The 20504-nt window shown below is 54.2% G+C and overlaps 5 protein-coding genes across 5 annotated transcripts; 3 read left to right on the top strand and 2 right to left on the bottom strand.

The window, feature by feature from the left end:
- Nucleotides 1–3357: 3357 nt before the first annotated feature.
- M406DRAFT_100024 (uncharacterized protein) lies at nucleotides 3358–4807 on the top strand (the record flags this gene model as incomplete). Its single annotated transcript, XM_040914895.1, has 4 exons — nucleotides 3358–3621; nucleotides 3833–4079; nucleotides 4170–4621; nucleotides 4693–4807. The coding sequence occupies 4 exons, from the start codon at nucleotides 3358–3360 to the stop codon at nucleotides 4780–4782; spliced, it is 1053 nt and encodes a 350-aa protein (XP_040774741.1). The 3' UTR covers nucleotides 4783–4807.
- A 3955-nt stretch (nucleotides 4808–8762) lies between these two features.
- M406DRAFT_95328 (uncharacterized protein) lies at nucleotides 8763–11379 on the bottom strand (the record flags this gene model as incomplete). Its single annotated transcript, XM_040926295.1, has 2 exons — nucleotides 10982–11379; nucleotides 8763–10917 (listed from the first exon to the last, which is right to left on the bottom strand). The coding sequence occupies exons 1-2, from the start codon at nucleotides 11164–11166 to the stop codon at nucleotides 8763–8765; spliced, it is 2340 nt and encodes a 779-aa protein (XP_040774740.1). The 5' UTR covers nucleotides 11167–11379.
- A 956-nt stretch (nucleotides 11380–12335) lies between these two features.
- On the top strand, nucleotides 12336–13081 carry M406DRAFT_262813 (uncharacterized protein; the record flags this gene model as incomplete). The annotated part of the gene is made up of 4 exons (XM_040917538.1): nucleotides 12336–12507; nucleotides 12597–12684; nucleotides 12745–12878; nucleotides 12936–13081. 4 exons carry the CDS (start codon nucleotides 12336–12338, stop codon nucleotides 13079–13081), a joined length of 540 nt encoding a protein of 179 aa, XP_040774739.1.
- Nucleotides 13082–15272: 2191 nt separating this feature from the next.
- On the top strand, nucleotides 15273–16619 carry M406DRAFT_357221 (mitochondrial glycoprotein). The gene is made up of 2 exons (XM_040923616.1): nucleotides 15273–15643; nucleotides 15713–16619. The coding sequence occupies exons 1-2, from the start codon at nucleotides 15297–15299 to the stop codon at nucleotides 16239–16241; spliced, it is 876 nt and encodes a 291-aa protein (XP_040774738.1). The 5' UTR covers nucleotides 15273–15296; the 3' UTR covers nucleotides 16242–16619.
- A 669-nt stretch (nucleotides 16620–17288) lies between these two features.
- Nucleotides 17289–19212, bottom strand: M406DRAFT_260969 (MFS general substrate transporter; the record flags this gene model as incomplete). The annotated part of the gene is made up of 6 exons (XM_040917408.1): nucleotides 17289–17897; nucleotides 18088–18223; nucleotides 18329–18513; nucleotides 18581–18638; nucleotides 18725–19055; nucleotides 19116–19212. The coding sequence occupies 6 exons, from the start codon at nucleotides 19210–19212 to the stop codon at nucleotides 17289–17291; spliced, it is 1416 nt and encodes a 471-aa protein (XP_040774737.1).
- Nucleotides 19213–20504: the final 1292 nt, after the last annotated feature.

Raw genomic sequence — 20504 nt, 5'->3', positions numbered from 1 at the left:
GCCAGTTGGCCATGCCGATCCCAGAGCAGCCGCCAGGGAGACGACGCGCCAGCTCATCGTCAGGCAACCGTCCACTGGACTTCCTCTCGAGATGGTTCAACAAGGAGAACATCCCCTTGGTTGGGAGGAGGAGGAAATCGTCAGCGAGCTCATCCAGCAGGCCAGAACCGCAGGTGCCGACCAGTACTCGTACCTCACCCGGGACTGAGTACACCGCCATGATGCCTTCGGTGCCACCAATCATACCGCGGTCTGCTAGGTCCAGTCCCGGTACCATCGCGGCACCCTTCAGCCCGCCCAGTCTTCCAGGCGTAAGGTCCTCCATCCCTCCGCCTCGCCAGCATCCACCGCCCAGACTCCAGCAATGGAAATCGACCCCCTACCAGCCGCGGCCTTATCTTGGCCGGGTTGAGTCGTCCTCCCTCGGCCAGCAAAACTCGGACCCGGCGCTGCACGGGTACCCGCCCATCTTAACAACGACTCCGCCAGCGTCCCGAGGCTCCAGCCGCCCGCCAAACAAAAACATCAGAGGTCGTCGCTCAGATGTCTCTGTCCACAGTGGCATGGGTGTCCGGGGGACTGCCGAGCGTTCGCGGAGGGGGTCGAGCCCACTGTCCAGTCCCGTTGGCTCGATACCGCCCGGGTCACGGCGGCGCAGCAACAACAACCTGTCTGGTCCTCGGAGCAGCTCCTCCTCGATAGCAACGATGCCGAGCCCGCGCATCAACCCGAGGCCAGACGCCGCGGAGCTGCCGTACCCGGTGGGGACCATATTGTCTCCGACCCGACCTCCTCAGGGATCCGCAGGGAGCATTCGCGCCCCCGGGCCTGCCGCTTTCGTCAACATGCCGGTTCCCAGTGTGCCTGCTCCGCCGCCGCCGCCGCCTGCCAGGCCGGTACGCCGAGAAAGCCGCCGTGAGCGGCTGACGAGGTTGTTGACCGGAAGTAGGCGGGCGCAGTCAGAGAGCCCTGCAGAGGGCCTCCCTGCAGGCCGTGAGGCGAGCGGCGAGGAGATGATGCGGTCGGCGTCGGGCGGCATTGTGGTGGGCGAGGGTAGCAACCGGCAGGTCATCCACTTCGGAGACTTGACCGTGAACATGGGCGACGCCCACAACAGGTTGCAAGACAGGCGCAGGCTGCAAGGGCCTCGCACGCAAGGGGAAGCGGCCATGGAGAGGAGTGGTACGGGCGATGTCGGTCTGGGGATCATGCCTCAAAGAGAGTGACGTGATCCGTAAAGTTTCGCAAAAACAAATCACTAATTTTCCCCCCTTCTCCTCCTCCTCCTCCTCCTCCTCCTCCTCCTCCTCTTCTTCTTCTTCCCTTTCTCGGTCCCTCCCCACGTCAGGAAGGAAAAGTATTCACGGGAATCGTGGTGCTGAAAGTTTTTGCATACCCTTCTAAGGCATTGTAAATGTTAGCATATATAGTCAAAGGGGAAGACAAGGGCATAGTCATGACTTGTAGCGTTTTCAAGTGTCTCACTCAGTCAATGATTGGTGGATATCCGAAATCATTGTCAACAGACAGCACCCCGAGTAGAAGGACTCCATATATCGCCAAGTTGTTGGTCTCTCTGGACTGAGAAGGAAAGAAAGCTGCTGAAGTGAGAGGCTCATCAGCCCACACATACAGGAGGACGTCAACCCCAACCCCTTTTCGCCTTTCAGAACAGTGCAGTACATGACAGATCAATACGTATGCAGATGTGCTTATGGAGTCATCTCATGGGGGGCCAATCTTTCATCCATTAGTCGGCCCTTGCAAATTTAGACGAGACGCGTGCGTGGGCTACTGCTGGTAAGAGGAGGCGGCCAGTCTAAGTGGGCCCAGGAGAGACAAGGACGACAAAAGCACCATTTACCCATTCTCTCTCTGCTCAACAAGCTGTGGACATCTTGTATTATACAGCAGCGAGGCATGATTCTTGATGAGAAAAATTGTCTCCTCCCAAATGAGAACGCGTAAATCTTTGAGGACAGCATATTGTTAGAAGTGAAGTACGGCAGTCAAAGGAGGTGTACAAGGGCAGTACATTGTAGACAAAGAATAATCATGTCGAGAAGCAGTGGTGGCTTTCACCTTGCATTTAAAATAAAATAAATCATAGACATGTTATATAATGTTATAGTAGCTTGGTGGTATGTAGTAGATTCGGAAGGAGGCAAGGGGAAGAGGTTGGTGCATGGGCTCGTGTACTATAGCATGTACGAATAATAAGCCACAGCTTGGACGCTGCTGTTGTGGCTGGTGTGGTGAGTGGGTGGGCGGTGGGTGCACACTGAAGAGGGTCCTATGCCATGGCCCCTAGGGGATCTGTTACAAAGGGCCCAAAGGCCACCACCCCAGTCAGTTCAGGCCAGGCCAGGCCAGGCCAGGCTGGCACGGCTGGGCTGCTACTGGAGCTGACCCAGAGCACTGGAAGGATGCGACCCAAAGCATGAGAAGGAGGTTTAACGTCGCACACTCAGCGCAACCCAACCTTGCCAAATCTAACCTGAATCTGAACGTGTGTACGTTACGGGTTACATACAACATCTTTCCCAGCGCCCAAGCTGCCGGTTTCCCTTTTTCTCCCCCCCCCCCCTCCAGGTCTTATTTTCGAAGACACAAGGCGCGGCACACGACCGACACTGGCTCCCTCTTCTTCTTCTTTTACTAGCCAAGTACTTTTGTTGTTGTTTCTGCCAACCTGCTTCATCATCCGTCGTCGCCAGCTTTCCTCAGAAGAAGGTGCGTCAATTGAAGCTGTGTGTCCTCAAAAAGAGACAAACCCGCCCGCCAGCCTTGTCCCCCCCCCCCTCTCATTCCTCTCGCGGTTCTCAACTGACACGCACCGTTCCATTAAGGCACGGCGCTTCTAGGGTAGGGATCTCGACAATCCGAACCGGTTCTTATCCCATCCTCAGCCTAGCTACCAATCTCTTCCCGTTGGGGGAGGGGGATACGGATTTTTGCGAAAGAAGATACGGACCAAGACCAAATCCTCTGGTGAATATTGCGTGTCAGGATTCTGCGGGTCCCCCAAATTCGCAAATCGAACCCCTAGCAGCAGCTATTACGACAGCATCCCTGGACACACGAATTAAACCTTGACGAGACCCTCCTCCTTTGCGCCTTCTCGAGAGCCTCCTCCGAACCGTGCCATCGTGCTACCAAAAAATACTTCCCCGCGACCACACGATATTCCTTCCTGTTATTCAACTGTTACACGTCTGTTCTTGACTGTGCTGTTGTCCAAGAGCGCGCGTCGCCCCAGTCCTACCTCTCCTCGTTACTCGAAACTTGCTCCCTGCCTCCCTTTTAATACGGCCTACATCTATTCATCACTCCCAAGAACAGCCCTATACCAACAGAATGTCGTCGTCGGGGCTCACTCGACGCAGGGGCGGCGCTGGAGGAGGACCATCCACCGAGGGCGAGAGTGGCAACGGTATCAACCGCAACAACTCGTCCGGCAACTTCAAGGACAGCACCCCCGAGACGAGCTACGAGAACAGCGAGAATGGCCACAAGATCGCATTCGACCCGCGAGACATTAGCGAGAGCACGGAGAGGAACAAGCAGCCCAAGCTGACACTCATGGAAGAGGTCTTGTTGCTGGGTCTCAAGGACAAGCAGGTTCGTCTCTCTATTTCCCCCTCTCTCTGTCTGTAACCCTCTCTCACAACACATACCGTCTCCCCCCCCCCCATCTTTCTTCTCCCGCCTTTTGCCATGCTCCTCCTTTGTGTCTTTGGTTTTGTTCTTTACTCTTTGGCCGAAAATCTCCCAAGTTGAATCCGATGCCAAGGTCGGAACAGTTAGCTAATGCGATTGACCTCTCATACAGGGCTATCTTTCGTTCTGGAACGACAACATATCCTACGCCCTTCGCGGGTGCATCGTCATAGAATTGGCTTTCCGCGGCCGCATCAGCATGCAGAAGGACGCCTCGAGGCGGCGCTTCCCCCTACCCGACCGTGTTATCGAGGTCATCGACGATACTCTCACCGGCGAGGTGCTGCTTGACGAGGCGCTTAAGCTGATGAAGGGAAGCGAGAAGATGAGCGTCAGCACCTGGATCGATCTTATGAGCGGTGAGTACATGTCCAGTCCGTCATCGGAGCTGAAGCGGCTCTCCTTCGCCAGCACTGTTGGTTGCTAACGATGTCCCGTGATGGCTGCAGGGGAGACTTGGAACCTGATGAAGATTGGCTACCAACTGAAGCAAGTCCGAGAGCGCCTTGCGAAGGGCCTCGTCGACAAGGGCATCCTTCGCACCGAGAAGCGCAACTTCCTGCTCTTTGATATGGCCACACACCCTGTTGCCGACGGCGGCGCCAAGGAAGAGATCCGGAGGCGCGTCAGAAACGTTCTCACCCAAAGGACTGTGGTCCTTCCCGCCTCCCAGTGGCTTCCCGAGAATCTCGAGTTCCGGTACACGCGGACGATCGCAATGGTCTGCGCCGCCTACGCCGCCAACGTCCTCGAGAATGCGCTGTCTACGCTGGGCCACGAGGCCAGGGAACGGGCATTCGCCCAGACTGATGAGCTGCTGGCCGAGTACAGCCAATGGCCATTCGGCAAGAAGGCAACGGGCAACGGTATCGGTGCCAACTTGCCACAAGTAATTTCAGAGGTTGGTTCACAATCGCTACCGTCCTGTTTCGTCTGTCATTACCCCCATGCTAATATACATGCTTTTTCTAGGAGGGCAATAAGGCCAAGGACAAGGAGCTGCAGCTCGAGGTGGTTGCCGCCTGCCTGAACGTATTCACCCGCCTCGACTCCCTCCTGTGATATAACGCAGCCCGCCTTGCTGCCCAGCAATACTACATAGTGAAACTCTGGTCGCCCCTTTACTTCAAATCCGTGTGTCAACGCAGTGCAGTCGAAGTCAACACAGGGCGGAGGGGCCATACAATGAAAGAATCCACGGTTTTTTGAGTTGGAATGGGAAGGGGGGCCGTGGGCCTGGGAAAAGAAAGTTCGGGCCGGGACTGTAGCAGAGCATGGACGCCGCGGGGAGATGAATGTATTATTGTCGGGCGAGTTTCCCAGGACCAGCGGATGACCAATTTTTTTTCTCTTTCTTTTCTTCCCCAATTCAAAAATCTTCTTACTTTTTTCCCGGCAAACGACCAGGCGTCATTATTTTCAGATTCTCACAGCGCGACATGGAGGTAGGAGGAGGAGGAGGGGAACATGGGAATTGAAAATGGCGAGGACAGTGAAGGCCATTACCGGACTGAACGCGGACAACCGCAGCAACTGGTGAACAGGATCATCGAGCGGACACATACAAAACAAACGTGCAAAGGCATCAACGGTCTTTTTGGGGGGTAAAACAAAAGGAAACAAGGAAACCCTCTCTCATGACAATCCCTCTTTTGGCGCAGCATGTGGATGGGACACACAGGTTGATTCTGGCGTCTATGCTCATGAATTTTGCTTCTGTCTTCTCTTGCGAAAGCTGACATAGTTCAAACGAATATCTTTCTCACATGCACACACGCACACGCACTTGACTTGGCATGGGCATGACAACAGTAGGGAAAAAAGCACTTTGTGTTCATAGGAAACGCCAGATTACGAGGTTCTTCTTTTAATTTTCCCTGTCGCCCCAACGCCGTAATGCCCATCCTTGTGTCCTTCTCCTTTTTTCGTTCATAGCTATGCATGCTATTCCCAGCCAGATGTTGTCCCCTCTGAACGCCGTCCTAACTGTAAAGCGCAAAATCTCCCTCTGTCCATGTCCATAGGAGACGATTGTGTGGGACACCTCGAAAGAAGAGAGCGAGGGAGTGCACTGTAGAAAACGTAAATGCTCTACTATTACTAGTCGTTAACCTCATTTCCTCTTGCCACCGAAACCACTCCCCTCGAACCCGGGCCTCTTCTTGGCAGGACTCTTGCCCTTCTTCTTGCCGCCTTTGCCGGCCATCTTGGTCTCCTTGCGCTTGCCGATGTTGTCCTCGCGCTTCTGCTGCCTCTGCTTCTGGGCATACTTGACCCCGTCGACGCGCTCGGTCCACTCGCGCTCGCTCTTCTTCTTGGTCTTCTCCTTGCGCTTGACGGCCTTCTTGAGCAGGGACTCGTCGTTGCGCACCTTTTCGCCCTCGGCCCGCTTGCGCGCGGCAAGCCAGGTCTCCTTCTCGAGGACCTCCTTGCGCTTGTCGGCGTCTAGGCCCGCGAGCCGCTTCTTTTGCGCATCCAGCTTGGCGAGCGCACCCTTGGGGTCTGCAGGACCCTTCTTCCGGCCCGTCTTGTCCTTGACGTAGCTCAGGTCCTGCGACATCTGCGTCCCGTCCGCGAACGCCACCCGCCCGAACGAGAAGCTGGTGGCCTCGTGCTCCGGCGACCCGCTCCCGAAGCTCAGCATGGGCGAGTTGCGCGCGCTCGCCAGCGCCTCCTCGCGCTTCTTGTCCTCGGCCTCCTTGGCCTGCTGCCGCAGCTCCTTCTTGTGGGCCTTGCGCTCCGCCAGCTTCTTGCGCCGCGACTCGATGAGCTCCTGCCGCGTGCGAATCGGCGTCCCATCCGGTCCGTCAGCCTTGCGTGCTGCTCGGAGTGCGGCGATCTTGGCAGCCAGCCGGGCGCGGAGCTCTGTCGTGTCAGACGGCACCTTGAGCTTCTTGGACGAGGACGAGGGGCGCTCGGCTGTCAAGGAGCCGCCCGCGGCGCCCGCGGCCTCGCTGGCTATCGAGGTTGTGGTACTTGTAGGCTCGGTGGAGGAGGGATTGTGGGCGGCTCCGTCAAAGGTTGGTGACTCGGGGGTGGAGGATTGGGAGGAGGGGTCGGCGTCTTCGTCGTCGGCAAGACCGGAGACATCGATAGGTTGCAGGTCTTTGGCCTTGTGGCCTTGTTTTTCTTCTTCATCGGCCTCCTTGGACTGCACAACGTCGTGATGTGATGCTCCTTCTTCTTCTTCCTCCACCTCGTCCTCGTCCTCGTCCTCCTCGTCATCCACTGTCTTTTCGGTAAGTTTCAATGATCTCTCAGCCTTGGTTTTCTTCTTGTCGGCCTTCTTCTCCGCCTTCTTCTGTTTCTTCAGCAACTTCTTTTCCTGGTGTGCCGAGAGCTTCTCGGTCGCCGCCGCCAACTCGTCATCCTGTAACTCTGCGAGTCTGGCCTTCTTGCTAATAGGTTCGTCATGATCTTCGTCGCCCGTTGACTTCGCCTTCTTCAGGCCTTGACCGGGCAGCTCCTTCTCAACACCGTTAAGAGGTTCTGATACGTCGTCGTCGTCGTCGTCATCGTTGTCATTTTCGTCGTCCTCCTCACTGTCCTCCATCTCCTTCGCTTTCCTCTTGTTGCGTGCCCGCTCGTCCAGGACCTCTTTGGCACTCCTGTTCAACGCACTGTCCGGGTCCAGCCTGCCCCGCTTAGCAGCTCTGGCTTGCTCTTTGGTCTGCTTCTTCCGCTGCCACTGGTCCTGGAATTATGTCGTGTGGTGTGAGCTCGCTGGGGTGGGTAGACGATACTATATACATACATATATAGTATAGCAGGGGGGAAGGGAAGGGTGCTTGAAAATGAATGGACGTACACTTGTGTCTTCGCCGTAGTAGAGCTTTGCAGGTATCAGGGACAGCAAGCTATCAAAAGCCTCTGAGTGACCGCGGAGACGATCCTGCAGCAGTCATCATCTCGTCAGCAGACCATCTCTCACGTTTGCATCTTTTACGATTGCGCTTTTATAGCGGGTGAGGGGGGATGTATTGCGAACCTTCAACGACTTGTCCGCCATGGCTCAAGGCGCCAAACAACTGCTGTACTTTGAGAATCCGGCGGGCAGAACGACTAAAGGCAGTGGAAGGGGGGAGCGTCGAGATCCAGAGAGAAAAGAGAGAGAGCTAGCCTCGAGAACCAGCGAAAGGGAAACAATCTAGAGTGCAAGGGAGAAGTCGCGTCGTTTACCATTCACTCTAGAGAAACACTTGTGAATCAATGTATTCGTGTGACGACAAAAAAGCGATTGCGACTTGGGCTCGGCGGGGGATTTCCTATGCTGTTTGGTAATGCAGTCAGTGGTGGGAAATTTTCGAGGCGGGCAACCTGCGAAATCTTGGCGCCCCAGAGAAAATTGGCAAAATGAAAATCCCTGGGAAGGCGGTGAGAGAACCCTTAGAATATACAAACACACCCCCCCCCCAGCAGCCCTCTCTTGGGCATCATCGCTCACCACGCTCCTCCTTCCCCTCTCCTCCCAACCAGTGGCAGAAACATTGGATTAAATAAAGAAATATTATCATTATCCCCTCCACCGCCTCCTTCTTCTTTCATATCAATTACTGCTCAGTTTATATGGCAAATCATTCTGGGCATACAATACTGCTGGAGCTGGTATTTTTTTCTTATGATGAAGAGAGGCTTTTCTCAATATTCATCTCTTTCATTGAAGGTCACTGATTATCTTTCATCTTCTTGTTGTTTTTATACAGCATACCCACTGTCATCCTGCAATTCTACTGTGTAATTTGAGTAGGCCAAAGAACTAGACAAACGACATTGCCCATAGTCGGCGTCGCAGTCACCTAACGAATATAACGCCGGACGCTATGCTATGCCTACTTGAAGCAAAAAAAAAGGTAGACAAACCGATTCTCAATGGTCTTCTTAACCACCCTCTCCCCCGAAGCTCACACTTCACATTCTCGGGGATGCTCCTTTGTTGTGGAAGCCATCCATCTCCTCCATCTTTTGTGTTCCCCCATCAAGATAAGCGTGTACAGACTGGGCTTCATCAAGTGAATTCCGTCAACCACCTTCTCGGGGCCACTTCAGCCGCACACAAACTTTGACAGATCCAGCCGTCTAGCGCTGCCCTGTTTTATACCTGCTGTTGTTGCAGGAGGTTCATTCTCCTCATCACTACCGGGGAACATCTGGTCCTCGCTGCCGACACCAGCCGTATTCAGAGCTTCAACCTCTTTCAGGTCGACCTTGGGCAGAGGGACGAAGGACGGGTTGATTGGGAAATTCTCAAGTGAATCTGCCAGACTCGCTCGTTTCTTGGTGGCCTTCAGTGAAGAGGGCCCAGAGCGGGCCGACGGCGAACAGCCAGCCTTGCTTCGCTGTAGAGCCGCTGCTCCGATTCGTTGCAGCGGAGTCTGGAAGGGAGTCTGGGTGGGTGTTGGAAGCGATGTCGTCTGCGCTTGCTGGCCACTGGAATCTGGAGTCGGCAGCCCATGCACGATGCGCACTCCACCCGCACGCCTGGACATGCTTGGCGTGTAAGAAAATTCCTGGAGCGAATTGCGCAACGACTTGCGGCCCAGGTTGATCTCGACATCACCGGCCTGGCTTTCAGACTCTCCCACGACACCGTACTCCTGGCCCTGGGCTGCTGGGCTCCCTTCGAAAGTCTCGTCATCCTTGGTTTCCGGCTCTGAAGCCGCCGTCGTGGTCGTCTGCTCGGTTGAGGTCTCGTCTTGGAAGATCTGCAGTGTCTGCCGTGTTTCGGATGCCCTCGATCCCTTCCACTGGTCGCCTATGTCGGGCAGGTCGGCCAAGGCCTCTTCGATAGAGTCATCCGACATCAAGTTCTCGTCACAGCGCCGCAATGCCTCTCCATCTCGGGGGAAGAACTTGCTCCTCTCAGCCGGTGTCTCGGTCGTCTCGTTTGCCGAATCATCGGCGCATAATCGAGGTTTCTTGGGTGGTCTGGCTTCGATATCCGAAATGCGCCTCGTGAGGCCGGTCGTTCGTCTTCGACTTGCAGAAGATCGAACAGCTGGGTCCGAATCTGACTGTGTTCGAGAAATCGGTTCCGTCCGGCGCCGATGTATGGTTGAGTCCGTGTATGGCCGCGGCGCGGGAGAAATATCGCCATCATCAACGTACGGCCGTGGTAGGGGAAAGACTCGAGGGGTCAGTCCGTTCTGCGTAAGGGCAGCCACCCTTTGAGGATCAACGGAAAAACAGTTCCGATCCATCTCTCCCATGGGGATTCGCCTGTGGCCGCTGAAATACGAGTCGATCGATTTCTCGGGTGGCGCTCTGCCTTGTCCCGGCGCCGCGACTGCCACTGTTCGCCCCGTTGTGGGAGTTTCTGTCCGCCTCTTGGGTGGCAAGGCAGCCACTACAATAGTCTGCTTTGTTATAGGGTTGACGTCGCCGTTGGCGACAGCCTTGGCAGTCTCGGCATCTACACGAGCTCCAATGTAGGGCATCTCCTCGATATCCAGAGGCGAGGTGGCATGGGGCTCGGTCAGGAGAACAAGCTGCTGTTTTCTAGGGCAGAATACGCGTTGGTAGAGGAAGGTCAACTCGGCCTGCTTGTACTGGGCCAGATAGTTCTCCGAGACGCGAAACTTGCCGTCGAACTGGAGCATCCGGATCACGCGCTCTGGCGTCTTGTACTTGCGCATCATCCGGTAAGCTGTCTTCAGACCCATATTGCCCACGCTCTCCAGGTAGTCGCAGCCACTAAAGATTGCCATCTGCCGGAACTGGTCGTCTGTCCAGCCGGTCAGAGAGATCTCGCGCACAGCACAAAAGTCCCTTCGGTTGATCTCGACGCATTGGCCATGCTGGTCCATCTTGGTGAGCAGGCGCTTGGCACCAAAGACCAGTAGGTCTGAGTCCTCGGAGATGATGCCGTTGATGAGGCCTTGGCGCTCGAGGTAGACAAGCTGGGCGTCGGCCTCGTAAGGGGCGACAACGTACGGGACTCCCTCCTTCTTGAGCTCCTCGATCAGGTGCCTTGCCATCTCCGGGGTGACGTCGATGGCCTTCTGGAGCTCAAGATGAGCCTGAGCGGGTTTGCCCGCGTTGAGAAGCGCGAGACCGGCCTTCCTGCTGTCCTCACGGCGTTTGGATCGGGATGATTCGGTGCGGGCCTTGCTGGGAAGGAAATCGCCGTCAAAGACCAAGTATGGTGTCACACCGAAGTGCTTGACCATGCGGACGCGGTGCATTGCAAAGTCGACATATCTGGTGAACCAGGTCAGACACACGACAAGAGGGCCAATAACACAACCGACTGTGTGTGACTTACTTTCGCGTAGGCTTGTCCTGGGCGAGGTCGATGGCACAACCAACAGCACCTCTATGCAGCCACCCATACGCGTCGACGCCCAGGACCTCTCCAGAGAACTTCTTGATCTCGGTGGGTCTCTGAATCGATTTGAGCAGAGGGAGGAGCCCTGAGACGGCGTCAATAAAAGTGTCCGACCGCAGCATGCCCAGGGATGGATGAAGAGGAACGAAAGTTCCTCCTTACCTTGAATACCCATTGTAACTCTAACCGGTGAGCGAGCGCTCTTTGAAAGCTAGAGCCACGGGCGACAAGCTCCTCGTGCCGTCAGTGTTGACGTTGGGACCACTTTGCTCCAAGAAACCTAGAAGTAGGCCATGCGCGATATGATCGAGATGCGATGCAAAGCGATGAAATGCAATACGACGCGAGATGACAGAATTGACGTGCGTTGACTGGTTGTAGCAAGTGTGCAGAACACAAGGTGCCGCCAGCAGAGGGAAGAATTATAGTGACATGGGACGCGCAGTTGAAGTCGTGTTTACTTGTGCCGCTTCGGGGAGGGAAGGGGGGGGGGGGCAACAGGCACAAGCTGCTACAGCAGGGCGGGTGCAGTACAGTACACCAGTACAGTGCAAGAGAGCGATGACAGGGAAGGAGAAGAAAAAACAAGAAAAACAGAAGAAAGAGAAGAAATAAAGTATCGGGAGGGTCCAATTACCAATTACCATTCAAAGTGGAATGCCCTCAATGGCTGGTGTTGCAGGCTGACAGACACACACACACGTACACAGAGAGAATATGAGAAAGAAAGAAAGAAAGAAAAAGAGACCAGATACTAAAATGAAGTGCAATGCAGTAGGCCAAGTCACATAAAGGCTGAACAGTGGGAATTTCAGCGGAGCAACTGCGCTGCTTTTGGGGGTGTGCAGGGCCTAGACTATTTCATTTCGGGGGGGGGGCTATCAGCAGCAGCAGCAGCAGCACTCGTGGCAGGCCAGGCGCGTCTGGTGGCACCAGACCGCGACGTGGATTTCAGAAGGTTTACTTCCTATCCCAGCTAGCATCAACCCCACCCTGCACTTTACCCCAGCAACCATCTTATCACTGAGCGGTCAGGGGGGAGGGAACCACTAAAGTGCCTGGCTTTTCAGTGCCAAATTGTGCTACGGTACCATGGCTGGCATGGTATCCCCAGACCCTGGATGCCTGCAAGTCAGCTCCACACATAAGGCGGGAAGAAGACTAACAGGGAAAGAGGGAAAAAAAAAAAGTCGGATGCCTGTGATCCATCATTGTGCTTTAATACTACTGAATTACGCTCTCCCAGGTCAAACCACCACCACGCACAGTTGCACGATAATCAGTCATCACTATGCCCAAGTCTCTCGAGAAAACCAGAAAGCAGATTGCTAAGAAGCGACATGGGACCATTGGTGCCCTGCACGAGTTCTCCCGCAACTCAAAGAGGCTTCACAAGGCTCAGGTCCGAGATGAGCGCCTCGAGAAACTCGCTGCCACCAGGAAAAAGCACGATCAGCCACTGCGTAGGTCTTTCCCCTCTCTCCCTCCCTGCATTCAGTTGCAAGCTGAGAGCCGAAAAAATTTGTCGCTGACCTTGAAATCGTACATACAGTCGAAAGGGTGACCTTTTTCCAAAAGGCTGCCAGGGAGAATGAGAAACACCCGTTCGACATGGACAAGACCCAGGCCTTTATCAGCCAGTAAGTCTTACTCGAAACACATCTCTCCAGCCGCACTGACTTCCTCTGACCACCCCTCAGATATGTCCATCAGTACGATGAGCAATACGATGCCGTCAGGAAGACCCGCAGGCCTGGAAGACCCGCAAGTGCCAGAGAAGACCTGCTCAAAATGAAGGTCGACGCCCTGGAGAAGGAGCACCAAAACGGGTTCTGTATGTTGCACATCGCCCTCTGGCCGTAGTAGCTCTGCTGACTGACTGGACCATCAGTTGTCCCAGACCTCTCCAAGCAGGAGAACTTGGATCTGCTCGACAGGTGGGAGGGATCGTGGGCCTTTCTGGCTTCCCTGTCTTGGGTTCGTATATCCAAAACCGGCACCATCAAGCCATCTGCCTTCCCGCCCAGCTCTCAGTGATGCTCTCACACTGGGCACTGGCTCGTCCGGTCCTCTCGTCCCACCGATGATGCGCAATCTAGCGAGTCGATCAACAGCATGGCTCTACTTTATCCTACGTCTACGACTTGGCACATTTCGTCAGCAAGCCTGTTGTAGGACCAGCGCTCTTTCAGCCGTCAGGTCGTGGTCAATCCAAGCCTGCCTTCTGATGCTCAGCTTTCCCTAGGGTACACGAATGCTAGAGCTGACACGAGACGTACGGGCTTCACATGGATCTTTCTCGGTTTGCCCAGAACGACTTCTTTTTTTGGGCGTGGCTACCACAACCTTGCAGCCGGCAGTGGCGCTGAGCCGATGATTAGCGCTTAATCGCCCTGGAATGACAAACAAACGTGTCTTCCCAAGGTCCGAGACCAGCCAGATGACTATACAACCCAGAAAGATGAAGCCTCTGAAGAAATTTTTGCCTGTATCCCCTCGGGGACCACCACGGCCAGTCGTGCCACAAGACTAACGCAGCCTCGCTCCGCGCAACCTGAAATGGGCAAGAATACTTCCACCCATTACCATTGGCCTGCTGAGACCTATTTATGTGAGATAGGCGGCTACCCGAACGCCAGCGGCGAAACCTTTCGAGATCTCCTGAACCAGAATATGCACGGATGTCGTCTCAGCCTCAGGCTGTCTTCGGACTGCTTGGCCCCTTCCGCCGGGCTCGCCTCTGTTGGATGTACCCAAGTCCTCCTCACGATCGTATCACATTGCGCAACCTGAGCCTCGTGGCTACCTTCACGTTTACGCTCTCGTTGGCTCTCCATGCTTTATACACGACCGTCCGCCCGAAATCTCTTTACTTCCATCAAGGGAGCCGGACCTGTCTTATGGACTCGCTAGTCTTGCTCTACTGACGGGTCTTGGAGACGAGGCGCCAGCCAGCTCCCATGTCTTCAGTTTCTTCTCGTGACAGAGCCGAGGCGTGGAATGGCTAGCATTTTTGAAGAGCTCTGGGTGATTGACTGTTTACGCAGTCAGTACGAAAAGGGGGCAGTGGTATCGAGAGACGAGACATGGAACCTGAGGAAACGATTTCAGTCAGTCAGAGCCAGACAGCACGACAATGGACAATCTGTTTCTATATAAAATGCACCATCGTTCTCCGCCAATACCCTACTGAATTCCTTTGTTTATTATTATCACACGCAACATTTCTCTTGTCCCTGAACACTCGCAAGAACACAACATCAACAAATTTCTTTATCTGCCACCTTACGATCATGTGCTATTTCACACATCACGTTAGAGTCTGCGCTACCTGCAAGGGTCGCGAAACTGTGCTTATATCTGAGGATTTGTGCCCAGACGGGAGAGCCGGCGGTAGCTTCAGCAGCTGCGGCTTCAGCGGTACCAGGAGGAAGCCTACGACCATCGTGTGTTGGACGTGTAAGGATGCGGCAGATAAGGCGGCTGAAGAAGCCCGAGCAGCGGGTAAAAAAGGAGGCTCGTCCCGAGCAGGCAGATCATCTCGAGCAGGCTCATCCCGCGCAGGCTCATCTCGAGGCGGATCATCCAAGACCAGATAGAGCCCTATTCAGCAGGCAGCACACCTAGCATGCGAAGTACAGAATAGTTTGGGGAAATACTAAAAATGAAGTAAAATCATTTGCAGATTCTGGTTCCTCATCTTGAGAGAGGGTACGCGTGAAGGCCTCGCCTCTTTGTAGTCCAATTCGTTGGTCTGGCCAGCCCCCTGAAGAATGGAATTATACCTCATGTCCTGTAACACTTTAAAAATGTGTTTAAAGAAGAGGAAAAAGAAGATAAAAATTGACATTAATCATGGGTGGGTTGCTGTACGGTTGAATGTGTAGACTGATACGATACAACCAGTACAGGAAACTTATATGCACATCTTGCCTACCAGCAGAATCCTTGTACATAGTACAAATACATACAGCCGAAACCTGGTTGCGTTGTGCTTAGTCATCCCTTCCTTATCCATGCTTTCGAATTTTCTGGAGCTCTATCTCTATGTCAAAGCTCCTTCGTCTCCAGAATTTCATCATTGCAGGCGCAAAACCTCCTGGCACTGCAAAATTTCTCGCCTTCCCCTGCCCTCTTTTTGTTTGGTCTCTATCATTGGACATCCTCCCAATCACTGCCACGTTCTTACTTTGATACCCAACCTCTCTCTCTCTTTCCTACCATTTTTGTTCACGTTCACAACCCAGCCAAGATGTTTTCTGCTCGATCCCTGGCGCGCTCGGCGCCCCGCGCCATCTCGCGTTTGACCACCACCAGCAGACCTGCCATCGTCAGGCAAGGCGCCTTGTTGCGCGCGCTACCTGTGCGCTCCCAGATCTCAGCATTTTCCACCTCCCTCCTGCGCAAGGCCGCTGCTGGCACGATCGACCCCGAACTCAGCTCAAAACTCGACAGCGAGATACAATTCGAGAACACCATGAAAGAGAGTGAGACGCTACCCGTGAGCATCAAGGACTTCATGGAGAACGGCCCCTTTGAGATCCAAGATACCCCCGGCCAGCAGGATGTCGTCCTCACCCGGACGTACAACAATGAGAAGTGAGTGTCCATTCTCACACAAACACACACACACAGTCATAAACCAGCCGTAGACTAATGAGGAATTAGGATCACCGTGACCTTCTCGATCGCCGACATCGCCAGCATGGATAACGACATGATGGAGGAGGACGCGGGCTTGGGCGAGGAGGACAGCGACCTGCTGGGCGAGGGCTCGCGCTCGCAGCAGGAGGCCGCTGAGGACGCCGAGGACGCCGACGGCGAGGTTCTCGACCAGGAGCCGTCCGTGACCTGCAGGCTGAATATTGTCGTCGAGAAGCCCGGCCAGAAGGGTGCCCTCAACATCGAGGCCGTCGCTCAGGATGCCAGCATCCTCGTCGAGAACCTGTACTTTTACCAAGATGCCGCCATTGCCCACTCGAGCAGCGCCGAGGCCGTCCACAAGGGGGGAGATGTCTACCCAGGTCCGCCCTTTGGCACCCTCGATGAGGACCTGCAGCTGCTGATGGAGCAGTACCTGGACGAGCGCGGTATCAACTCGGCCCTGGCCGTCTTCGTGCCGGATTACATGGACATGAAGGAGCACAGGGAATACCTTGCTTGGCTGAAAAACGTCAAGCAGTTTGTGGATGCGTAAATAAATCGAAAATATAAGATAAAAGGGAAAAAACTAAGAAAAAACAGAGAGGAGGCTCCCGGGGCCGTGGGGGGGAATAAGGTTTCAATCGAAAAGGTCTGAATAGTTTGACGATGGTGCGAGGTGCTGGTTATATTTGGGCTGATAACTTTTGCTTCTTTTCCCCACCCCCTTCCAAGAAAGGCGATTTTGTTGGATCCCCTTTCAGCCTCACAAAAAAAAGCACTTTCCACTCCTGAAGGAATTCAAACAATGATGTATTATAGGTGAATGTTTCTGGCTGGAAACAAAAAGAAAAGAAAGAGAAAAAAGGAGAAAAATTCTACGATCACTCTGGCGTTTTATATCCAAAATCAAGAACTGAAAGTGGAGCATTTGATTCAATTTATGAAGCTTGGGCTCGACCACGGCCACCGCAATCGTCACCATCCCGACGGCCTCTTGACGGGGGACCTCAACTGCTCCTGCTTCCCAGCAAGCCAAGGTGGTGGTTCGATCAATAAGTACCTGGAAGCAAGTGACTTTTCGCACTCTCCCCTCTTCTCTTCTCTGATAATGGACTCTCCCCTGCTGGAGCAAAGTTCAAATGCTGCTTCAGGGCACGAGGATAACCGACCAGGCGAATTTGCCCTTTCGGGTCACCCGTGCCTCTTTTCCACTTTGTCATGTCACTTTGTACGTTCCAGTTCCTCTTCGCTTCTCAGGACCGAGTCAAGAAGTATCAAGGCGCAGGACAAGAGGGCGGCAACATTGGGCCACTGCAACCTAAGCCTTGAGGCGCCTCATCTTACATGTATATCAGTTCGAAGGATATAACCAAGTGGATATATGTATGTGAAGTCATTCTGAGGTCTGTGGTGGTAAGGTCAAACGGAATCTCGCCTGACATATCCTCCGTGTTAAACAACCCCCTTCCACCCCGTGAGAGCATCGAGAAACTGCCCCAGCGAGACAGCAGCCCATACGAGGAAGCAACTGTCAGTCTCTAATTTCCGCATTTCCAGTCCATTTTACGCGCGAAAGGAAGAATGAAAGTCTTCATCCATCTCAGACCTGTAACTCCGTGGGCTCGCTCGTCGTCGTCGCCGTGCCCCCTGCCACGGGCTTGATGTCGGCATCGCCCGCCGTGGTTTCCACCCTGCTCTCCTGCGGCTCCAGCTCAAGCTGTTTCTCATTGGTATGTTGGATGCCGACCTCGGTGGCACGGTGGTTATCCAGCATGTCCTTGGCGAAGAAGTTGACATAGACGGGGTAGATGAAGGCCAGGATATAGCCCATCATGGGGATGGTCATGGCGACGTGGGCATTGTGGTATGTCACGATGGCGCCGGTGATTGGAGGGAAGACCATGCCACCCGAGATGGCCGACACGAGGAACGAGCCGCCGCGCTTTGTGTGGCGGCCCAGACCGCGCAGGCCGAGGGTGAAGATAGTGGCGAAGCAGGCGGACTCCCAGAACAGGACCATGATCAGCATGGCGATGGAGGCGTGGCCCGTCGTGGTGATGGCAGCGACGACAAAGACGAAGCACAGCGCGAGGTATACAGTCATGACGTATCGCGGCTTGACGGCCGGGATCATGAGCAGGAAGCCCGTGACGAATCGGTTGAAGGCGTAGAGGCCCTGGCCAACGGCGAGCATGTTGGAACCGTACGACTTCAGGGCGCTTGGGTCGACTCCGGGCGCGGCGGTTTCTGTGGAGCGCGAAACGTTAGCATGTCGGGAGATGCTGGCTGTGGGCAGGGAGAGTCTTCAACGGCCAACTTTGGCACGACATGATCCAAGTCATCCAAAGCTGTATGTAAGTCTAAATGTGTTAGAAAATTCCTCGACACGTACCCTCTACGAAATTGATAAAATAGTTTGCCACCGAAACTTGTGCCCCAATATAACAGAACTGAGACCAGACGGCGAGGAAGAGATTTGTTTGTTTGCGCAGCGGCCCTACGTCACGGGCCTCGATGGCGTCCTCTTGAATAGACCTATTTTGTTGTTTCGAGAAGCACTGGTTAGTAAAGGCAAATTCTGATCGCACTCCCGGCAGACCAAGCCAACAGAGGAAAAGCAAAAGGAAGAAGAACACTTACATATCGGCGTCAGTAATCTCGGGCATAGGCGCAAGCCAGAAGAGTACGATCAGGAGAGCGACAAAACATGCCACGCCAAGGTAGGTCCACTGCACTCGCTGCAGGCCCTGCTGCGTATCGGCTGAAGTAAAGAAGACGCGCGCCGCCAGGAGCGGTGCGACGAAGGACCCGACACCTTGGACGGCCTTACATGATGTTAGAGCAGGTACTGGCCACACGGAGGCAATCGTCGTTGTTGAGCGCTGAGCATACCTGTGCGAGGTTGAGTCTGATCTCGGAGTATTTGGGGGGACCGCAGATGGCGAGGAATCTGAGGATTAGTTGTTTGTCAGAAGGGTATCCTCGAACCATTGGCTCATAACTAGCATCAAAAATCACAGGATAAGGACCACTTACGGGTCTGCAGCGGTCTCGAGGGTCGAAAGCCCCATACCCACGACAAACATAGATCCGCAGAAGCCTCCAAAGCTTTGCTTCACTCCAGAAGGCCAGAAGAGCAGGCATCCCACAGCGAGAACACCAAGCCCGGTCATGAAGGTAACACGGAAGCCATATCGTCGCAAGATCCAGCCAGATATAGTCAGCGGGCACAGGAAGTAGGCACCAAAGTAGGCAGCGGACAGGCCGGCAGACTTGCTAGCCGTGATGTTGAGCAGCGCCTGGAAATCCGAATTCAGCGTGTCCAGTAGTCCGTACGCGAATCCCCACAAGAAAAAAAGGATCGTGACTACAAGCCAGGGAGTTAATCGAGGTCAGTCTCCGAGACCTTGGAAGATGCGTGACTCACCTAGCAGGTTTGGGAGGAGACTCTGTCTGTTGGTCAACAGAGCGGCCGAAGTGACATCGTCGTCACTGACAGTGATCTTCCTTCGCCAAAGACCCATGACTGTGTGTTTTCTCAGGAATCAGGCTGCGAGCACTTGATTGTAGAGGGAATTCAGGAGAGGGACCGCAAAAAAGTGCCAGGTATGGTCGAGGAACTATCGGACATAAAAATCAAGCACACACGTTTAAGATGGAGGTACAGTAACATTATAAGAAAAAGGGCAGTATGAGCTCGGGCAAGCAGCATGCAAAGGTCGGGCCAATGAGTGGCAGGAGAGGATACTCAGAAGGGTCAATGTCTTCGGGTCAATGAGAGCCGAGTACAGAGACAGAAGGAAGACACCAATACGATAAACCTGGGACATCTTACTGCTGCAAGTCTTGTCTTACAAGTCTCTGCCACCCATGATGGATGCAGAAGCCCATGTCCTGCAGCCCATGTTCCCGCTCCTTCGGCCACGGGGAAGAGGCCGATCATGCATCTTGGGCTTGCACACACGCACACATACACACAGATAAACACTCACAAACTGGAGCCTGATGGTGGGTGAGACTTGATAGCCTGGGGTAATGGTCCAAGCAAGAAGTTTTGCGGGGTACCAATCCGGGGAATGGACATGAAGGAGGTGTGGGGGGAGGACTTCCCTTTGGGGGCCCAGCGGAATTTAGCATACTTCTGGTTAGTCTACACGGTGTATACGTTCTTCTCAAAGACGCGAATTGGGCCGAGATCCAGTATGCCCGCTCTCCGATGCAGAGCGCCCCTTCCCACCTCTTTTATCTGGCGAAGCTGTTTACTGACTGTTAATGATGAAGGTTCGGCGCAGAGACAGAGACAGAGAGGAAGACAGAGAGGAGGACAAAAGGTGAGCGTGTGAGCGGGAGAGAATATATCAACCAGCCTGAGGGCCCTAGCTGGTACTTACATAGTAGTAATGGTTTGTTGACAGTCCCTGATCTCGCAGATCATCTTGGAACCAGTCTTGGGGAAATGCAGGTTCTGCCTCAGACCAAGGCCCTGCAGGTGACTTGCAGTGTTCAGTACGAAGCAGACAGGCCAGACATCGACCAAGGGGGCGAGCGTAGGTCTGCAACAGGAAAGGAAGGGTTCAGCATTATCAGAAAGGGCTCAAATGTCCTCAGTAATCATTTCTGTCTTGTCAGAAAGTACAAAATGCGGTCTGGATTCGGGTCAGATCAGGGCGAAGATGTGGCGAGGGGGGCCAGACATGCATGATTCTTGTGTAAGAAAGAAAAAGAAAAAGAGAGTAGTTGTGTCTAACGTTGCAAGGCAGTAATAGGTTTCAGGAAGGATTTCCGTACACGGTCTAGGACGTTGTCCACGTGTGCT

Source organism: Cryphonectria parasitica (assembly GCF_011745365.1).
Source record: "Cryphonectria parasitica EP155 unplaced genomic scaffold M406scaffold_6, whole genome shotgun sequence".
In the NCBI taxonomy this organism is placed as follows: Eukaryota; Fungi; Ascomycota; class Sordariomycetes; order Diaporthales; family Cryphonectriaceae; genus Cryphonectria; species Cryphonectria parasitica.
Note: the sequence above shows the minus strand (reverse complement) of the source record. Positions and strands in the feature narration are given on the sequence as shown.